Genomic DNA, 19,421 nt, shown 5'->3' on the forward strand with positions numbered 1-19,421 from the left:
AATCCAATTATTTGAAAAGATAATATAGGAAGAAACCCTCACTATATTTAAAGAACATTTGGATATGTGTTCGAGGCACAATAACCTAAAGTGTACTGACCAAGAGCTGGAAGGAGAGAGAAGTGAGAGAGGTTTTTTTAGTTGGCACAGCCTTGATGGGCCGAATTGCTTTCTTCTGTGATGCGAATTTTCTGTTTCTAAGTTTCTGTTCCTAAAAAACTTATACTTTAGGTAAATGCTTTTAGGTCAATCATCTTGGCCTTGAAGACAATCTACATGACCTCTGCACGCATCTTTTCTGACCTCGGGGAATATCCTTGCCAGATTTACACAGTGCTGTCATGGTCCATGCTTGACGTCTTGCATGCAAAAGTTTTCCCTGGCTGCTGAGACTGCTTTTCATGAGACATTACACAATGAAATCGAATAAATGGAGAATTGTGATGCTATTGTGCTACAAACATAAGGCTTGTTGCAGGATGTGGTTATCCAGATACTTATGAGAGAGAGAATCACATGAAGCAAACATAAAGGTCTGAATCTCAATTCTATTAGATCATATGGTAGCCATTATATTATCCTGCTGCAAATCAGCAGCACATTCTCCCACAATTGTATTATATAATCTATCTGCTAAGTGCCAGCTCAGCACAATAGACACACAGGAACAGAAGTGAGCCATTTAGCCTGTTGACATCTGATCCACCATTCAATGAGACCATGGTTCATCTGTGACCTTGGTAGGTCACATGAGGGTTTCTTCCTATATTATCTTTTCAAATAATTGGATTAAGATGCAAACCACCTCCTAGGAGATAACCTACCATGGGTAGGTTATCATTTGAATACCTAATATCTTCTATTTTCAAATATAAATGTAGTTCCTAGAGGGTGTCACTTCCTGATAAGCTGTGTCAATAAAGTGTGTTTCTTTAAATAAGTTATTTATGTAACATTTGGACTTTAACACAGGTCATAATTATAGATATCAATCACAGACAAAACATGTTGAGCCATATTTTCCAAGAGAGGCAATAACACACAGGTTGCTGCTCTGCTCCATGCTTTTTATGCAATGAAAGAGCTCTGCTTTTCTGACAGGAAATTCTGATTAGGGCTCCTTCAGAAATGTGGAGCCATACTTTCATTTTGACAAGTTCAAAGGTTGGGAGGGATGGCAAACCATGGCCCCCTTTTCACTGCAGGCACTGCTGTATTCTCTCATTTTAAGGTCCTGCATCACTGACAGCCATGTTGACAGCTACTGTGAAAGAGCGAGTACGAGAATGTGAGGTTAGGGCACTGGGAGGGGAGGGTGCTAGGTGAGTAGGAAGTAGCAAGCAAGTAAGCAGGGATGCCAGGCAGAGTAGAGGTTTGTGTCAAGTTCCAGGGAGAGCAGTGAGTTGGGTGTCATGGTCTGAGGAAGGCGATTGCAGATGTCATGTGAGATCTTCCAGAAGGAGCAGGGGATATGTCAAGATGAGGCGGTGAGGCGAGGTGGTCAGGTCTAGCAGCAGAAGGGGAGAGTATTGTTGGGGGATGCAGAGATGTGATGATAAGTCCAGAAAGAGGTAATGGTAGTCCAACAGCAGGAGAGAGTTGCTGCCAGGTCTGGAAGAAGAGAGTTAGTGCCTGATCTGGAGACAGAGTGGAATGGGGTCCTGAGGGCCAGATTAGCTCCTAGGACGAAGGACAATGAGGGAAGTGGAGGTGTCAGATCCCAAAGGGAAGAGTGGGGCTGCTGTTGTTTCTAATGATGAGGAGGTAGGGATCAGATCCTTAGAAGGAGAGGACAGTCAGGTTAGGAGTGGAGGGGTGTAAGGGATCTGGGGGAGATGTCACTGAGAATGGGTGTGGCAAGTTATGGGCTCAGTTGAATAGTTACTCAACAGTTTGATCAGGTTTTTAAATGTATTTTTTTTCTTCAGTAGCTATTTATATAATTGCAGCAGAGCTCTCGAAATCTCAGATATAAATGGATATTTTTGGAACAACTTTCCATATGTTGCGGAACTGCTGAGCGGAATCTTCAATTTACTGGACAATTCCTTCGGAGTCAGCTATGCTGGGAATGCCGCAGGATCCCTGTGCACAACTCCCACCTACATGTCAGAAATGATTATTTGAACTTTGTAAAATCTGGACCATTATATCAATATGCTCATACATCAGGGTGTTGTGGTATAGTTATTTCAAAATGCACAGGAACTTACACCAGCTGATAGCAAAGTCTTGCTTTGTTGCTTCTAGTGGTATAAATTAGTCAGGTCTTTTTTTCTGGAAATTATCCCTCACTGGTAACAGGCAATATGGATTGAAATCATAGAGTCATAGATGTTATCAGCACAGAAAAAGGCCCTTGAGGCCATCGAGTCTGAGCAGGACAAAAACAACCATCTAATTATTCTAATCTCCTTTCCACAGCTTGGCTGATAACTTTGTAAGCGATGGCATGGCAAGTGTACATCTAAAATGGTGGATATTCTGCTGCACTGAATTAGAAATGATACTGAACAATAAAACATTGGCAAAGCAACCCATCGTGTCAGCAAAGCTACAAAATCCACTAAAACAGACAATGTTATGTCTTTTATCCTTCAAATGGTCTGGTTTATCTCTTGAATGAGTCTTTTACACCACAAAAAAAATACAAATACCCGGTATTTGCAATTGCGAAACTTTGATTGAGCACCCAGTTGCAACACAAACTGTGCAGATTCCTGTACAGATAAAATATATTTATGTAAACTCCACTAGGTTGTCTTTTGGGGAAATAAAGACTGTGAAGCACAAAATGTATCAAGAGACTTAAAAGTTTGGAACGTTGCTTTCTGTATAATGTGCCCATCGTACAAAAGGAAACGAATCACTCCCAGCAATATAATTGAAAAGCCATACAAGATGGACAAAGCGGTAAGAATTGAAGCAAACTAGGAATTGTGAAACAGTGTTAGACAGAAACAGAAATGGAACAGTGCATCAATAAAGGGAAGCACAAGCAAAATATGAAGGAAGTTTTCATAATTAAACAAGAATGAAATACAACTCTAAACTTTCCAAAATAAGAGAAAGAGAATCCAAAAAAAGTTACAATAGCAGATAAAGTTAAAACATTTTGAAACAGAATTGAAAAATTATCCACTGAAAGAATCTCTGACATGGCTGTTCCCATAACAATATTCTTTGCACTGTAATACTCCACAAATTGCTTGTTTTCAAGATGTGGATTGAGGAGAGAATGTTGGCCAAGAGCTCTGAACTGCTTTAATTAGTGCTCGGAGATTTTATCTGTTCACCTGAATATGAGGTGGGCCTTGATTTAATTTTACCTCAAAAGACAACAGATCTGATACTGTAGTGCTCCTCAATACTGCCCTTAAGTGACAGCTGGAATATTTACTCAAGACCTTGGCTATATGTTGAAGATACAGCCTATTGATTTAAAGACAAGAATTGTCCACGTTAATATTCATGTCATTTCATGCTCCTTTGCTCCTCAGATCAGTAAGTACTGAGATTGTAATATAAAGTAAAACAGTTTTGGTTTTGCTTTTCCAAAGTGTCTACAATTAAGCAGTGATTGAAGTTCTTGTTTGTAGCGAAGGTTGTTGGAAATAGGATTGAATTCTGTATCAGTATACTCGGTTAGAGCCACAACACCCCCTTCTCTAAAAGACTGAGATTTTCATCTCCACGTGAGGTGAGTTTTCTCCATTCTCCTCTTAGGCAGACGTTCTTGATCAGTCTTCAGCTTTTCAGTTCAAATGCCACCTCAGGCTGTGGCTCCACAGACTCAAATTTCCTGCATCTGTATTTTTTCCCCCTTCTCGTTTCATCGAAGGGATTTCATAGACTTGTAAAAGAGTGTCAGATTTAATGAACCAAAGAACATCCGTTCCATTTGACTTATGCTGGTCTTGGGACTGTTGTCCAGAATCATATAGTTGCTCTCTCCTACTTTGATGACAAGCTTATATCATATGGTCCCTTTTGAATGGGGGACTTTTATATATTTTTTTGAAACATTCAATTAGGTCAGACCATCTGTGCACGAAGGCAACTCTCCCAAACATTGAAACATGTGTTACAGTATTTCAAATGAATACCAATACCCCTGTAAAGTGTCACTATGGTTTCCTGCCACATCTGTGCCTGCCAATGTAACTGTATTTGAGAAGATTCTCACTGTTTGCCTCTTCTACATGAACGATTGGCAGTTCACTGTAAGTGCTGACCAGAGAAAATTCTTACACCAAACTAATTTTGATGTTTCAACATAATCACCACTAGAGGATTCCTTACCCAGCTAGTTGTTACACAGTGAAAACAAAACAGAACCGAAGAAAGCAAGTTTTGCAGCTGAACTTACCCATGTAGACAGTCCATGGCAAAGGTAAATAAGAAAGCCAGTCGTCTTGAAGTATCCAACAAATGAGACTATCGTTTAAAGGACAAGAAAAATACACATTTCAATGAAATCAATTCAAAGTAAGAGCCTGTCAGGTACTCCATTAAAACATTTAATACCGTAGGTTGAATATTAAATATTCTCAAATAATTTCCAAAATGCTGCATTAAAAGTTTAAATGTAAAGCTTTCCAAATGCTGTATAGCCAAAGCACTTACCGCAGCAGCTCTTCTTAGATGTGCTTTCAGTCTTCTCCATATTTCAAGGTAATTTTTTGTTACGTTTAGAAGGGTTCTTAACGGGATTCTGATTCTTTCCTTTAATTATACTTTTCTTTTAAAAAAAATGGTCTGATTTCGAATGTACCCTATAAACAGTTTCTGAAAAGGCAAGCGCCGCTGGTTTTTGTTATAATTAGAATTTCCAGACTTAGCTAGCACTGTAGCTGAAGTCGGAAAAGTGTTGTTGCTAAAATATAATGTTAGCTCAAACCCCTCGCAGCCATGAGACCAGCCGCGCGGTCCGGGTCCCAAAATTGAACACTTCACATCATTTGGGAGTTTTGAAGTCTCGGTTCAAAGGTATTTCCTGAGGAGAGAGCCCGGCCCCGTGACGTGTAGCTTACATTGCAAACCTTTGCCAACTGACAACTGAAGCCATGCAAATCGTGAGCTGGAGCGTCAGCACCAGAACGAGTGCACATTCAGTGGCTCAGCACGACCAGCTGCATCGCTTCCGCGTACGCCGCACTAGAAAGGACTGTGCCCAGCATTTTCTATTCCTTCAGTTGTATTTTCATGTGGGGCTTGGAGGACCTCGAAAAGACTGTCACGTCATCGATCACCTCAAGTGTCCAAGACTATGGGTGTAACAGGAATACCGTAACGCAACGACACAATGGGGGTCTTTGCCTGTCCAACACTGTTTATAAATTAGCATCCAGTTGTATTTAATGTTCTCCATATTTTCCGGCCGTGGCGATGTACAGAATGGAAACAGACTGTTTGGTCCAACTCGTCCATCAGTTCAGGCAGCATCCGAGGATTTTACTGCTCCTCGGATGCTGCCTGAACTGCTGTGCTCTTCCAGCACCACTAATCCAGAATCTGGTTTCCAGTATCTGCAGTCACTGTTTTTACCAATTCGCCCATACCTACCCAATGTCCTAAATTAATCTAGTCCCATTCGCCAGCATTTGGCCCATATCCCTCTAAACCCTTCCTATTCATGTACCTATCCAGATGCCTTTCAAACACTGTAAGCACTCCAAATCCCTCTTGCTTGCTGTCTCTCCATGGATGCTGCCTGACCCATTGGGATCTCCAGCATTTTTTGTTTTTATTTTTAGTACATATTCCAGCATTTGCAGTAATTTGCTGCTACTTTGGCCAATCACTCTGTCTAAGCCCCACACGATTTTATAAACCTCAATGATGTTGCCCCTCAGCTTCCCACGCTCCAGAGAAAATAGTCCCAGCCTATTCACCCTTCTCTACAGTTCAAACTATCTATTCCAGCAGCATCCTTGTAAATCTTTTCTGAACCCTTTCAAGTTTCACAACATCTTGCCGAGAGCACAGAGACCACTAGCCAGATTACCCCCAGAAATAATTCACCAGTTGAGAATTTACTTCTGACTATTTAATTTTAAATATTACTATAACCAGAACATTAACAGAAGTTTAAACCAATAAATCCATACTGTATGAGTTAATCATGTCAGTTTAAAGTGGATTCTCATTAAATGACACTGTGCTACAAGAAGTGGAGTAGATGATGCTATAAATGTCCGAAGTAATTTCAATGTAAATTTACTCACCCTCCCTTTAATACCTAAAACTTATTTAAAGTGATGCTGAAGTCACTTTGTGGCTTTTCTTTTGTTGAATAACTAAAAAGAGCAATATTGTAGTGATCTATCATATTACTGGCATAGTCAGATGTAGCGAGACTATCAGACTTTTTAATTCAATCAAGAGATGTGGGGCATCCTGGATGGATCAGCATTTATTGCCCATCCCTAATTGGCCAGTACGTTGTTAAGGTTCAACTATTGCTATGGGCCTGGAGTCACATGTCAACCAAAGTAGATAAGGAGAGCAAATTTCACTCCCGAGACGACATTAGAAAATCAGATGGGTTTTTACAAAAATCCAAAATGGTCACATGCTTCCCATTAGGCTGGCTTTTTTTTTCAATTAAAAATTTACTGTGTATCATGGTCCCCAGAGGATTAGCCTGGCATTCTGGATTACGAGTCCAGTGACATCACTGCTACACCATTGTCTGCCCCAAAGAAACAAAGAGTGAAAACCTATTAAAGCTGTTTGGTATTTGAAAATAAGATAGGGGTGATGCTTGAAATGTCATTCACCAAATTTTAAACTTCCTGACCTTTATGATGCCGATCGACTGCACTGAATCCCCAACGTTTTCCTTTGCTGAAACAATTGCTTGCACCATTTTAGCAAGCAGAATATATTGTATTGATCCAAGATTACCAGAACTGACATTCACTCTTACTTTTATATTTTATTAACATTTGTTAAATCATGATAAGACTTACACATTAAGTATATGATTCTATCATTTTTATTAGGTTTATGATGCTGCTGTCACTTTAAAAAGGTAATTTTGTCTTTAGCTTTTTTTGCAGAGATGTCAGGCAGAGACACCGAAGAGTCCAGGGAGTAACCGTTCCACAATGGAAGGGGAGTGGACAGTTTTCCCAGTTTGGGTTTTTCTAGTTTGCTTTTTGCTGTAGCAGTCACAAGATGTTGGAGTCCAGAAGAGTTGCCAGCTTCAATAAAGGATTCCTCTGACTTTCTCTGAAATCTCTCCCTCCTGTCTGCAAGAATCTGTTTGAATTTACCTTTTTGCCAAGGGGATGTTTATGGGATGTTACTGTTTTGGAAAAGTTAATTAGTAATAGTTACTGTATTGGGGCGGTTATGTTTTCCAATAGTTAAGTTATTCTGAGTTCCACTTTCTTTTGTTCTTGGTTCAACTGTAGTGCTTAAATAAACTCTGTTTTGCTTAAAGCCGAATGGTTTGACCAGTTGCATCACATCACATCACACCCTTTCAAAAAGGAAAATATTAGGGTCTAGACTACCTTCTTAAAATATTTTGAGGGATTCTGGTCTGGCCCATAACAGGTTTCAACAAGCTTGCGAAATAATACAAAATGCCTTGAAATTTAAATATTAGAGTAAGTTTTCATCTTAATAGATAAAAGAATTCAGAATTTCTGACAGTTTAGGTATAATGGAATAACAAAGAGAAAAATTAATTCCATTGTAGCTCATTATTGATGAGGTTACCTTAAGTCCTTCACAGAACTTTCAATTGATGAAAAAGTTATCAATTTAAAAAGTTAACTCTGTCTTTCTCTCTCTCTCCACAGATGTAATCTGATCTGCTTGAGTATTTCCAAATATTCTATTTTTATTTTTAGATTTACAGCATCTAAAGTATGTTTTTGTGAGTATTTATGACACTTTCAAGACTAACTCAAAATGTGAAAACTACTTCCCCTGATAAGCAAGAATTGTGCCTTGTCATTGTAGATAATTGAGGAAGGAGAAATGCACAAATGTAAGGAACATATTGTGAAACAGAATGGTCAGAAAGGGTTTGACACAGGCAATTCTGCAAAGCAACCTAGCTGCAAAAAATCATTCATTTAGAGTAAACAGGAAGGGACACAGGATATCAGAAATATCAAAATGTCAAGACTGCTGCTTTACAGCACGGGTAGTGTACATTGGTGGGGAGCACAGCTGCACTGGCAAGGATTGCAACAATTTAATGCCTTCATCCTTTTTTTATAAAGGGCACCCTAGATATTATTAGGTAAGACGACATTGAGGAAGTAAATCAAAGAGTTTGATGCTGGAGACCTTCACTAGGACCAGGCTATTACTATTATTTTTCTCATGTATTGTGCTAATTTGACTTAACGACGGATGGGGAAAAACATTAAATAATGTGCATGTGCTGTCAGAAGAAAAATATATGTTCCTCTTCTGTGATTGTAGGAGTAGAAGAATATAGGACACCATGGTCAATTGTCCAAGAGCAATCCAGCATTATCATACAAATCAATTTCCCATATTTGACACTGAATGACAGCACAAGTAAAGCACTGTATACATATCCTTACTCAGATAAAAATAACATCAGATACTACTTTCCAAAGTGTTGCTTCCTGGCTTCTTTCTTCCCATATTCTCTCCCCAAAGTACAGATCTCAGGCACTTAGCTGTTGTGTATTCCCCACTACTGAAAGAGATTGAATGTAGCTCCATGCTGTTGGTTAATATTTTTGCAAGGTAATAGAAATTGACCACTTATTGCAATAGTGTTTGTAGGTGTGACAATGCAGTCACTTTAACAACATTATTTTGTCCTTGGTTTTTTTTTAAGAGAGGTCCTAAAGGCAGATGTATTGAAATGTTTGGAAAGACCCTAGTTTAACAATGGTAGGGCAGTGGCCAGTTCTCCCAGTTCAGGTTTTTTTTCGAGTTTTGTTTAGTTGTAACAGTGAGAAGTTGCTGGTTTAGCTGTAGTGGAGCAGCTGCTTCAGTGCAGAGAAAGGTTCCAAGCTACAGCAGATGATTCCTGGCTGACATTTCTCTCTGAAGTCTCTCCTGCCTGCAACAACCTGTGTTTGAATTTACTTTTTAGCAAGGGGTGTGTTTACGGGATGTTACGCAAATTGGAACAGCTCTTTAGTTAAGTTGCTATGTCGGGTCAGTTAAATTTTCCAATAGTTGAGTTATTCCAAATTCCATTTCTTTTGTTTATGTTTCAACTGCAGTGTTTCACTTAAAGCTGAGTGATTTAACCAATGGCATCACACCCAGGATATCCACTACATATTTGCCTTTGAAATAAGAAAAAGTTAGGGTCTAGGCTAGCTTATTAAAATATTTTGTGGGGGTTTGACCTGGTCCATAATACAGCTGGTAAACGACTACTGCTGAATCTCCTTAGCTTTAAGACAAAAGGCAATGATAAAAGCAGAATGAAGACAGGAGTCACACTTTATAGCAGAGAAGAGTGAAGCCAGGAGTAGCACTTCAGAGGAAAGTAGGGAAGAACATGTCAGTTTTAAGTAAAGGAGGAGAAAGGACAGTACAAGCATTGGCTGATGGTGGAAAAGGAATGCATCTAATGAATTAGGGAAAGTGATGGTTAGGAGGAGCAGAAGAAAATCAGCATGACTTCTATTATGAAGGTGTAGGTGTGTACTGTACGTTTAAGAGAGAGAGGAAGCTGGCAAGGACTGAAAGCACAAAGTGTGCTGAACAATTTAAAAATGTAACATTTAGTTGACACTAATAGCCAGTGCTGAGTTGTGAAGAAACAAATTCAAATTCGGCCAGTCAGTTTAAATTATGCCCCAGTGACCAAAGTCCAATTGAATTTGAATTTAATGTTTTGTTGAACAGTTAGGGAGAGAGCTGTCGAGAGCACCAACAAAATAGACTGCCAGCCAAATAGCTCGCTGAAAGGTACCCGTCCACAAGTAAAGTTGTGCAGCAGAAGACCGAAGAAGAGATGATCCAGAAAAACCCAGAGGAAAATCTACAAAGGAGAATTGACAAAGTTGACTGATTTTGAAGAATTTTTTTGGAAATCTTAATTGGGGTTTTTTAATCAGACCAGTATTGTAGAGTGGGAGGTAAAAGATAGCTTAAAGAAAAAGGAGTTGTAAATAGTAGTTCTAATGTTCTCTGTTTGACTTAAAGAAGAAAATTGTTAATTTTTATTTTAAATAGTGAAATCTGGGATAGTTCTTTGCCTCTTGAAATTTAACAGATTATGACGTGAGGTGAACTTCTTGGTGTGTCGGATTTAAATTAGCAGAGGGGTTTACCCCATGTCATAAGAGTTTGGGGGCTCATCGCCAGGATTTGAACTGTTTGGGTCTCGGATTCATGATTTGGATAGGTTTAGACAGGTCCAGTCTGAGATTTGGACAGGTTTGAACTGATTTTGGATATAAGAAGAGCCCAGTAGATTTAAACACTTGCCGATTAGTATCCTAGATCTTTAAATAAAACGTAGGTGAGACAATTTGTTTAATTGTGGTTACTTTTTTTTAGATTAGATGAGATTACTTACAGTGTGGAAACAGGCCCTTCGGCCCAACAAATCCGCACCGACCCGCCGAAGCGCAATCCACCCAGACTCATTTCCCTACATTTACCCCTTCACCTAACACTATGGGCAATTTAGCATGGCCAATTCACCTAGCCTGCACATTTTTGGACTATGGGAGGAAACCGGAGCACCCGGAGGAAACCCACTTGTGGTTGGTTAAGTTAAAAGCGAGAGAAATGGCTCTTAAATGGCTAAAGAGGTTCTGGGGTTTGAAAATGATTCTCAAATTTGCCAAGAAAGTTTAGAAAGAAAAGAAAAGACCATACTCTTAGAATTAGCAAAGAGATTAGAATTGGGTTTAACCAAGAACTAAAGTAAAGCTGAAATTGTAATGGAATTATTCAAATACTTAGAGGTGTGTCAGAGAAACAGACAAGTGCAGTAGAGATAGAAAACCTTAAATTACAACTGAAAAAATGGAATTAGAAAATAAACAAAGAGAGAGAAAAGAAAGGGAGAGAGAGAAAGAGAAAGAGAGAGAGAGAAGTAAGAGTGAGAGGAAAAAGAAATAGAGAGAATTTGAACTGGAAATGTCAGTAAAGTCAAGTTAACAGGATGGAGATTAAAAGAGAAGGTAATGATATGTACAAATATGTCAAAACTCTGCCACATTTTGATGAGAAAGATGTCAAAGCCTTCTTTATTTCATCCGAAAAATTGGCTGGGCAGATGGGGTGGTCTGAGGATTTATGGGTAATGCTAGTTCAGACTAAACTGGTAGGCAGAGCTAATGAGGTATTTGCCACGCTATCAGATGAGGGATCAAGAGATTATGAAGAGGTCAAACAGATTATTTTAGGTGTTTATGAATTGGTACCAGAAGCATATAGACAGCAGTTCAGAAACATAAAGAAGGAGCGTTGACTTCAAAAGAATTAAACATAATCATTTTGGTTGATGGGTGTGAGCCTTAAAGGTAGTTAGGACCTTTCAGGCTCTAAGACAGATTATTTTGCTGGAGGAGTTTAAAAACTCACTTCCAATAATGGTAAGAATTCATGTGGAGGAACAGAAAATTCAGAAAGTGAGAAGAGGAGCAGAATTAGCAGATGAATACACGTTTGTGCATAAGACAAGCTTCCAGCCAGAATTTCATCCTGTGGGGAACAGAAGTTGGGAGAAGGGGGGAGCTGACACTATGAAATAAAGGGTAGAGAACACTGGTAAGTGTTTACCACAGGTTTAAAAAAAATGCCCAAGGGGGTGGAAAGGAAGTAAAAAGCCTCAGGTGTTTCCACTGTGGTAAAGTAGGACACGTAAAGTCACAGTGCTGATTGTTAAAGAAAGGCGCTGTTGGAAAAGATGAAAAAGAAGGGAAGCCAATGGCATTTAGTGAACATCGTAAAGGACTTGTAACAGAATGACAAGACAATAAAAGGTATATTTAAAGGATATATATGGGAATGCGTACTCTGAAAAGGAGGCAGAGAGTATTCCTGAGGGGTATTATCTGCAAGAAAGAATCCTAAGATGAAAATGGAGACCACGGCAGGTTAGTGCAGAGGAGAAATAAGCTGAAGTACACCAGATTGTGTGGCCAGTAGCATACAAACAGGAAGTGTTCCAGGTAACACATGTCAGGTCACCTAGGGGTACAAAAGACTCCGGCTAAGGTACAAAAACACTTTTATCGGCCTGGAATGCACATGGATATGGTTAACCTTTGCCATATGTATCATATGTGCCAAATGGTAGGTAAGTCACAGGCAATATAAAACCAGGACCTTTGTTGCCAATTCCTGCTTTCGAAGAACCTTTCACACGGGTTATAATTGATTGTGTAGGTCCCCTTCCGAGAACTAAAATTGGGAACCAGTAGTTGTTATCCATAATAGATGTGTCTTCCAGATTTCCAGAGGCAATTACATTTCAGAGTTAATAGCTCTCTTCATGCGGAATGGACTACCCAGAGAGATTCAGTTAGACAAAGGGTCTAATTTTACTGTTAGGCTGTTTAAGAAAGTCAAGGATAATTTAGGAATGCAGCACTGTAAATCAAGTGTGTATCATCCTGACTCCTGGGGAGCTTTAGAAAGGTGGCATCAGACCTTGAAGGCCATGTTGAGAGCATACTGTCAGGATTACCCGTATGATTGAGATAAAGACATCCCATTTGTATTGTTTGCCAATAGAGATGCTCCAAATGAATCTACTCAGTTTACTCCCTCGAGTTAATATTTGGACGTGAAGTGAGAGGCCCTTTGAAATTGACGGGACCGAAGTCAGAGACCTCACACTTAGATTATGTATTGGAGGTGAGGGAGAGATTAAATCACGTAGTTGAGTTAGCTAAACAGAGCATAAAGGGGTCACAGCATAGAATGAAGCAGATAACAGATTAAAAACCCTGAGACTCGGACATTTTCCAGAGGGGATCATGTGTTAGTACTGTTACCAGTGATAGGACATCCCTTCAAAGTCAGGTTTAGTGGTCCCTATTAGATTGAGAAAAAGTTAAGCCAGGTGAACTACCTAGTAAAGATGCTAGATAGGAAAAAATAATATCGGGTGTGTTATGTGAACATGCTGAAACTGTATTACCCTAGAGAGAAAGCAAGAACTGGAGAAACAGGTGCTAGTTACTGCCCTGCAGAGTGAGGAATCAAATCCAGGTGTTGTGGATTTTGATGTGCCTCAAAATATGTTAAAAAATGAAGAAGTCCTTGAAGAGTGGGATAGGTTAGTAAATTATCTGTCTCAATGATTTTGAGTGGATTCAAAGTTTGTGCGAAGATTTGTAGCTCGGGTGCTTGTTGTAGTGGTTCTGTTCGCCGAGCTGGAAGTTTTTGTTGCAAACGTTTCGTCCCCTGGCTAGGAGACGAACTAATCCCCTGAGTGGATTATTGGAAAGTCAATGCCCTTTCAAAATTGAACTCATATCCAATACCAAGATTGGAGGACTGTATCGAGAAAGTTGGACAAGCCAGTTACATCACCAAGTTGGACTTAATACATGGTTATTGGCAGGTACCTTTATCAGAGACGATGAAAGAAATTTCTGTGTTTGTAACCCCAAATGGGCTATATCAGTTCAAAGTGATGCCCTTTGGAATAAAACACACCCACCATACTCCAAAGACTCATGAACAGAATTGTGGCTGGATTAGCAAACTGTGCAGTCTATTTGGACGATGCGGTGATCTTTATTAAATCCTGGATAGATCACATGGTACAGTTGGCAGAGCTCTTTGAATGACTAGAAGAAGCAAAACAGGTAAAAGCTTAAACAAAACTGAATTTGCGAAAGTACAAATGATGTTCTTGGGATGTTCCATTGATCATGGAAGGTTGACCCCACAGAACACAAGGATGAAGGCCAGGACAACTTCGAAGAAAGAGGTGCTTCGATTCTTGGGACTAAGCAGATTCTATCAGAAGTTTGTTCCAAACTTCAGCAGTGTAGTGGCACAATTAACTGATTTGCTGAAGAAGAACTCAAAGTTTCGATGGAAAGAACAATGCCAGGAGGCATTCATCCATTTGAAAGCAATATTAACCACCTCACCAGTTTTAGCTACACCAACCTTTTTGAAACACTTCAAGGTGGCCATTGATACTAATGACATAGGGATTGGAGCTGTATTGCTACAGGAAGATGATGATGGGATTGAACTGCCAGTTGGTTACTTTTCAAATAAACTCAACATCCTCCAGAGGAAGTACTCCACGATTGAAAAAGAACTATTGAATTTGGCACTGGCCTTTCAACATTTTAATGTGCACGTCACGAATAATGTGTCAGAGACAGTTGTGTACATGGATCACAATCCTCCTACATTCTTGGAATGCTTTAAAGACAGGAATATGAGACCATTTCATTGGAGTCTTATGTTACAGACTTTTAATTTACAAATTGTACATGTTGTGGTTCATAAGAATATAATCGCAGATGTATTATCACGGATTTAACTGATAAAGTATAGATGAAATTGGTATCTATTTAATGTTATATATGTGTGGGAAGATGTTAATATGAACTTAGATTAAAATTATGTGTATGCCATGGTAATGTAGTTAAAGAATAGAGAAAAAAATGAAGCCATCTTTTCATTATAATGGTGAACTTTTTCTTGAGGAGGGAGATGTTCTGAAGGTGTAGGTGTGTACTGTACCTTTAAGAGAGAGAGAGGGAGCTGGCAAAGACTGAAAGCACAGAGTGTGCTGAACAATTTAAAATATAACATTTGGTTTACACAAATAGCCAGTGCTGTGTTGCTGGTTCTGTGTTATATAGAAACAAATTCAAATTCGGCCAGCCCGTTTAAATCATACCCCAGTGACCAAAATCCAATTGAATTTGAATTTAATATTTTGATGTCATCAAAACATGAAATGATCCGATGTTTTGGGGTATAAAACTGGACATTTTGAACAGTTAGGGGGAGAATTGCCGAAAGCACCAACAAACTAGACTGCCAGCCAAATAGCTCGCTGAAAGGTACCCATCCACAAGGCAAGTTGTGCAGCAGAAGACTGAAGAAGAGATAGCCCAAGAAAACTCAAAAGAAAATCTGCAGAGGAAAATCTACAGAGGAGAATTGACAAAGCTGACTGGTTTTGAAAGGTGATTAATTTTTTGTAAATCTTAATCGGGGTTTTTTTTATCAGACCAGTATTGTAGAGTGGAAGGTAAAAGATAGGTTGAAAAGAAATGAATTGTAAATAGTAGTTCTAATGTTCTCTGTTGGACTTAAAGAAGAAAATTGTTAATTTTTACTTTAAGTAGTGAAATCTGGGATAGTTCTGCAACAGGTCTTGAAATTTAACAGATTACAGCGTGAGGTGAGCTTCTCTGTGTGCCGGGTTTAAATCAATAGAGGTGTTTACCCCGTGTCGTAACACTTGGAAAGGATGGAAGGTGTAATATATCTGTACAACTAATATAATTTGGCAGTGAACTAGTACTTGCTGTTCCTATAGTCATGAGCATGAAGAGCTGGAACGTAATTTGATGCTGCCCACCAGAAATGCAAGCATATGTTTGACTTTGAACATTTATAGATGCAAATAAGACAATGGGAATTACAGTTTGAAAAGTGTTGGCCAATATCAAATTCAAGTTATGAGATGAATTTACCACAGCAGGTGATGATGACAAAATACAAAAATATATGAGCAAATTTGTAGATTGTGAATGAAACTGACAAATAAACCGGTACAGCTAGGTTTAATGTTATTTATTTTCTAGCATGAATAATTAAGCTACCATCCATTAGAAATATAGTTTTATTGAAGTACAGAAGCAGAGGAGCTGGGGTTACAATTCATGAAAAGTGGTAGCACTTGTTAATCAGGACATTATAAAAAAATTGAGTGTTCAGTTCTAGAAAATAGAATTAGAGTCATAGAAAACTACAGCACGGAAACAAATCCTTCAGTCCAACTCGTCCATGCTGACCAAATATCCTCAAATAATCTTGTCCCATTTGTTAGCAGTTGACCCAAATTGATCAGAACCCTTCCTATTCATATACCCATCAAGATATCTTTTAAATGTTGTTATTGTACCAGACTCCACCACTTCCTCTGGCAGCTCATTCCATACACGCACCACACTTTGAGTGAAAAAGTTGCCTCTTAGGTCCCTTTTAAAATTTTCCCCTCTCACTCTAAACTTATTCCCTATAGTTTAGAAATCGCCCAACCCAGGAAAAAGACCTTGTCTATTTATCCTGTTCATGATTTTATAAACTTCTATAAATTCACCCCTCATTCTCCAACGCTCCAGGGAAAACAACCCCAGCCTACCCAGCCTCTTCCTATACTGAACTGGTCCTCACCCTTAACAATTTCTCCTTCGAATCCTCCCACTTCCTCCAGACCAAAGGGGTAGCCATGGGCACCCATATGGGCCCCAGCTATGCCTGTCTCTTTGTTGGCTACGTAGAACAGTCTATCTTCTGTAATTACACTGGCACCACTCACCACCTCTTCCTCCGCTACATTGATGACTGCATTGGCGCCACCTCGTGCTCCCGCAAGGAGGTTGAGCAATTCATCAACTTCACCAATACATTCCACCCTGACTTTAAATTTACCTGGACCATCTCTGACACCTCCCTCCCCTTCCTGGACCTCTCCATCTTCATTAATGACGACCGACTTGACACCAACATTTTTTACAAACCCACTGACTCCCACAGCTACCTGGATCACACCTCTTCCCACCCAACCTCCTGCAAAAATGCCATCCCCTATTCCCAATTCCTCCACCTCCACCGTATCTGCTCCCAGGAGGACCAGTTCCACCATAGAACACATCAGATGGCCTCCTTCTCTAGAGACCGCAATTTCCCTTCCCACATGGTTAAAGATGCTCTCCAATGCATCTCATCCGCATCCCGCACCTCTGCCCTCAGACCCCACTCCTCCAACCGTAACAAGGACAGTACGCCACTGGTGCTCACCTTCCACCATAACAACCTTTGCATAAACCAAATCATCCGCGGACATTTCCACCAGCTCCAAACGGACCCACCACCAGGGATATATTTCCCTCCCCACCCCTTTCCGCCTTCTGCAAAGATTGTTCTCTCCATGACTACCTGGTCAGGTCCTCCACGCACCCCCCTACAACCCACCCTCCCGTCCTGGCAGCTTCCCCTTCAACCGCAGTAATTGCTAAACCTGCGCCCACACCTGCTCCCTCACCTCCATCCAAGGCCCTAAAGGAGCCTTCCACATCATCAAAGTTTTACCTGCACATCCACCAATATTATTTATGATATCCGTTACTCCCGATGCGGTCTCCTCTACATTGGGGAGACTGGACGCCTCCTAGCAGAGCGCTTTAGAGAACATCTCCGGGACACCCACATCAATCAACCACACCGCCCTGTGGCCCAACACTTCAACTCCCCCTCCCACTCTGCCGAGGACATGGACATCCTGGGCCTCCTTCACCGCCCGATGTTTGGAGGAAGAACGCCTCATCTTCCGCCTCGGAACACTTGAAACCCAGGACATCAATGTGGACTTCAACAGTTTCCTCATTTCCCCTTCCCCCACCTCACCCCAGTTCCAATCTTCCAGCTCAGCACTGTCCCCATGCCTTGTCCTGCCTGCCTATCTTCTTTTCCACCTATCCACTCCACCCTCCTCCCTGACCTATCACCTTCATCCCCTCTCCCACTCACCTATTGTACTCTATGCTACTTTCTCTCCACCCCCACCCTCCTCTCATTTATCTCTCCACCCTTCAGGCACTCTGCCTTTATTCCTGATGAAGGGCTTTTGCCCGAAACGTTGATTTTACTGCTCCTCAGATGCTGCCTGAACTGCTGTGCTCTTCCAGCACCACTGATCCAGAATCTGGATCCCAGCATCTGCAGTCATTGTTTTTGCCTCTTCCTATAGCACACGCCTCTTACCCTGGCAACATACTTGTAAATCTTCTTCTGAACCCTTTCAGTTTCACAGCATCCCTCCTATAAGAGGGAGACCAGAATTGCACACAATGTTCCAAAAGTGGCCTAATCAATGTCCTAATCAACATGACCTCCCAACTCATATACTAAATGCTCTCCCCAATAAAGGAAAGCATACTAAACTCCTTCTTCACTATCCTATCTACATGAAACTCCACTTTCAAGGAATTATGAACCTGCACTCCAAGCTCTCTTTGTTCAGCAACAATCCCAAGGACTTTACCATTAAGTGTAGAAGTCCTGCTCTGATTTGTCTTTCTAAAATACAGCACCTCTCATTTATCTAAATTAAAATCCACTGCCACTCCTCAGCCCATTGGCCCATCTGATCAAGATCCTGTTGTACTCTGAAGTAACCTTTTTCGCTGTCTACTACATCTTCAATTTTGGTGTCATCTGCAAACTGATTAACTATACCTCCTATGTTCTTATTCAAATCATTTATATAAACAAATAAAAAGGAGTGGATCCAGCACCAAATCTTGTGGCACTCCACTGGTCACAGGCCTCCAGTCTGAAAGCAACCCTCTACCACCACTCTATGCCTTCTACCTTCAAGCCAGTTCTTAACCAAATGGCTAGTTCTCCTTGTATTCCATGTGATATAATTTTGCTAACCAGTCTCTCATGAGAAACCTTGTCAAACGCCTTACTGAAGTCATTTAGATCACGTCCACTGCTCTGCCCTCATCAACCCTCTTTGTAACTTCTTCAAAAAACTCAATCAAGTTAGAGAGAAATGATTTTCCACACACAAAGCCATGTTGACTATTCCTAATCAGCCCCTGTCTTTCCAAATAAATGTAAATCCTGTTCCTCAGGATTCCCTCCAACAACTTGCTCACCAGCGATGTCAGGCCCACTTGCCTATAGTTCCCTGGCTTGTCCTTACCTATCTTCTTTAAGAGGTAGCCAACCTCCAGTCTTCAGGCACCTTACCTGTGACTATCGATGATCCAAATATCTCAGCAAGGGGCCCAGCAATCACTGTCCTAGCTTCCCATAGGGTTCTGGGGATTGATCCACCTTTTTGCATTTTAAGACATCCAGCATCTCCTCCTCTGCAATATGGACATTCTTTAAGATGTCACCATCTATTTCTCCATATTCTGTGTCTTCCATGTCCTTCTCCACAGTAAACACTGATATAAAATACTCGTATAGTATCTCCCCATCTCTTGCTGTTCCACACATAGGCTATCTTGCTAATCTTTGAGGGGTCCTATTCTCTCCCTAGCTGCCCTTTTGTCCTTAATGCATTTACAAAATCCCTTGGATTTTCCTTAACCTTATTTGCCAAAGTTATCTCATATTCCCATTTTGCCCTCTTAAGTATATTCCAACAGTCTTTATACTCTTCTATGGAATCACTCGATCTCTGATGTCTATACCTGACATATGCTTCACTCTTTTTC

At 40.3% G+C, this 19,421-nt stretch overlaps 1 protein-coding gene across 1 annotated transcript in view; it reads right to left on the minus strand.

Moving 5' to 3' along the window:
* slc40a1 (solute carrier family 40 member 1) overlaps window positions 1-5,079 on the minus strand; it is a 57,187-nt gene extending 52,108 nt beyond the window's left edge. The window contains exons 1-2 of the mRNA XM_060827362.1: window positions 4,627-5,079; window positions 4,370-4,437 (exon numbers count right to left, since the gene is read on the minus strand). Of these exons, the coding sequence (XP_060683345.1) occupies window positions 4,370-4,437; window positions 4,627-4,666 (108 nt within the window). The 5' untranslated portion in view covers window positions 4,667-5,079. The remainder of the gene's footprint in view (window positions 1-4,369; window positions 4,438-4,626) is intronic.
* Between the last annotated feature and the right edge of the window lie 14,342 nt (window positions 5,080-19,421).

This window comes from Hemiscyllium ocellatum, chromosome 7 (assembly GCF_020745735.1).
Source record: "Hemiscyllium ocellatum isolate sHemOce1 chromosome 7, sHemOce1.pat.X.cur, whole genome shotgun sequence".
Classification (NCBI taxonomy): Eukaryota; Metazoa; Chordata; class Chondrichthyes; order Orectolobiformes; family Hemiscylliidae; genus Hemiscyllium; species Hemiscyllium ocellatum.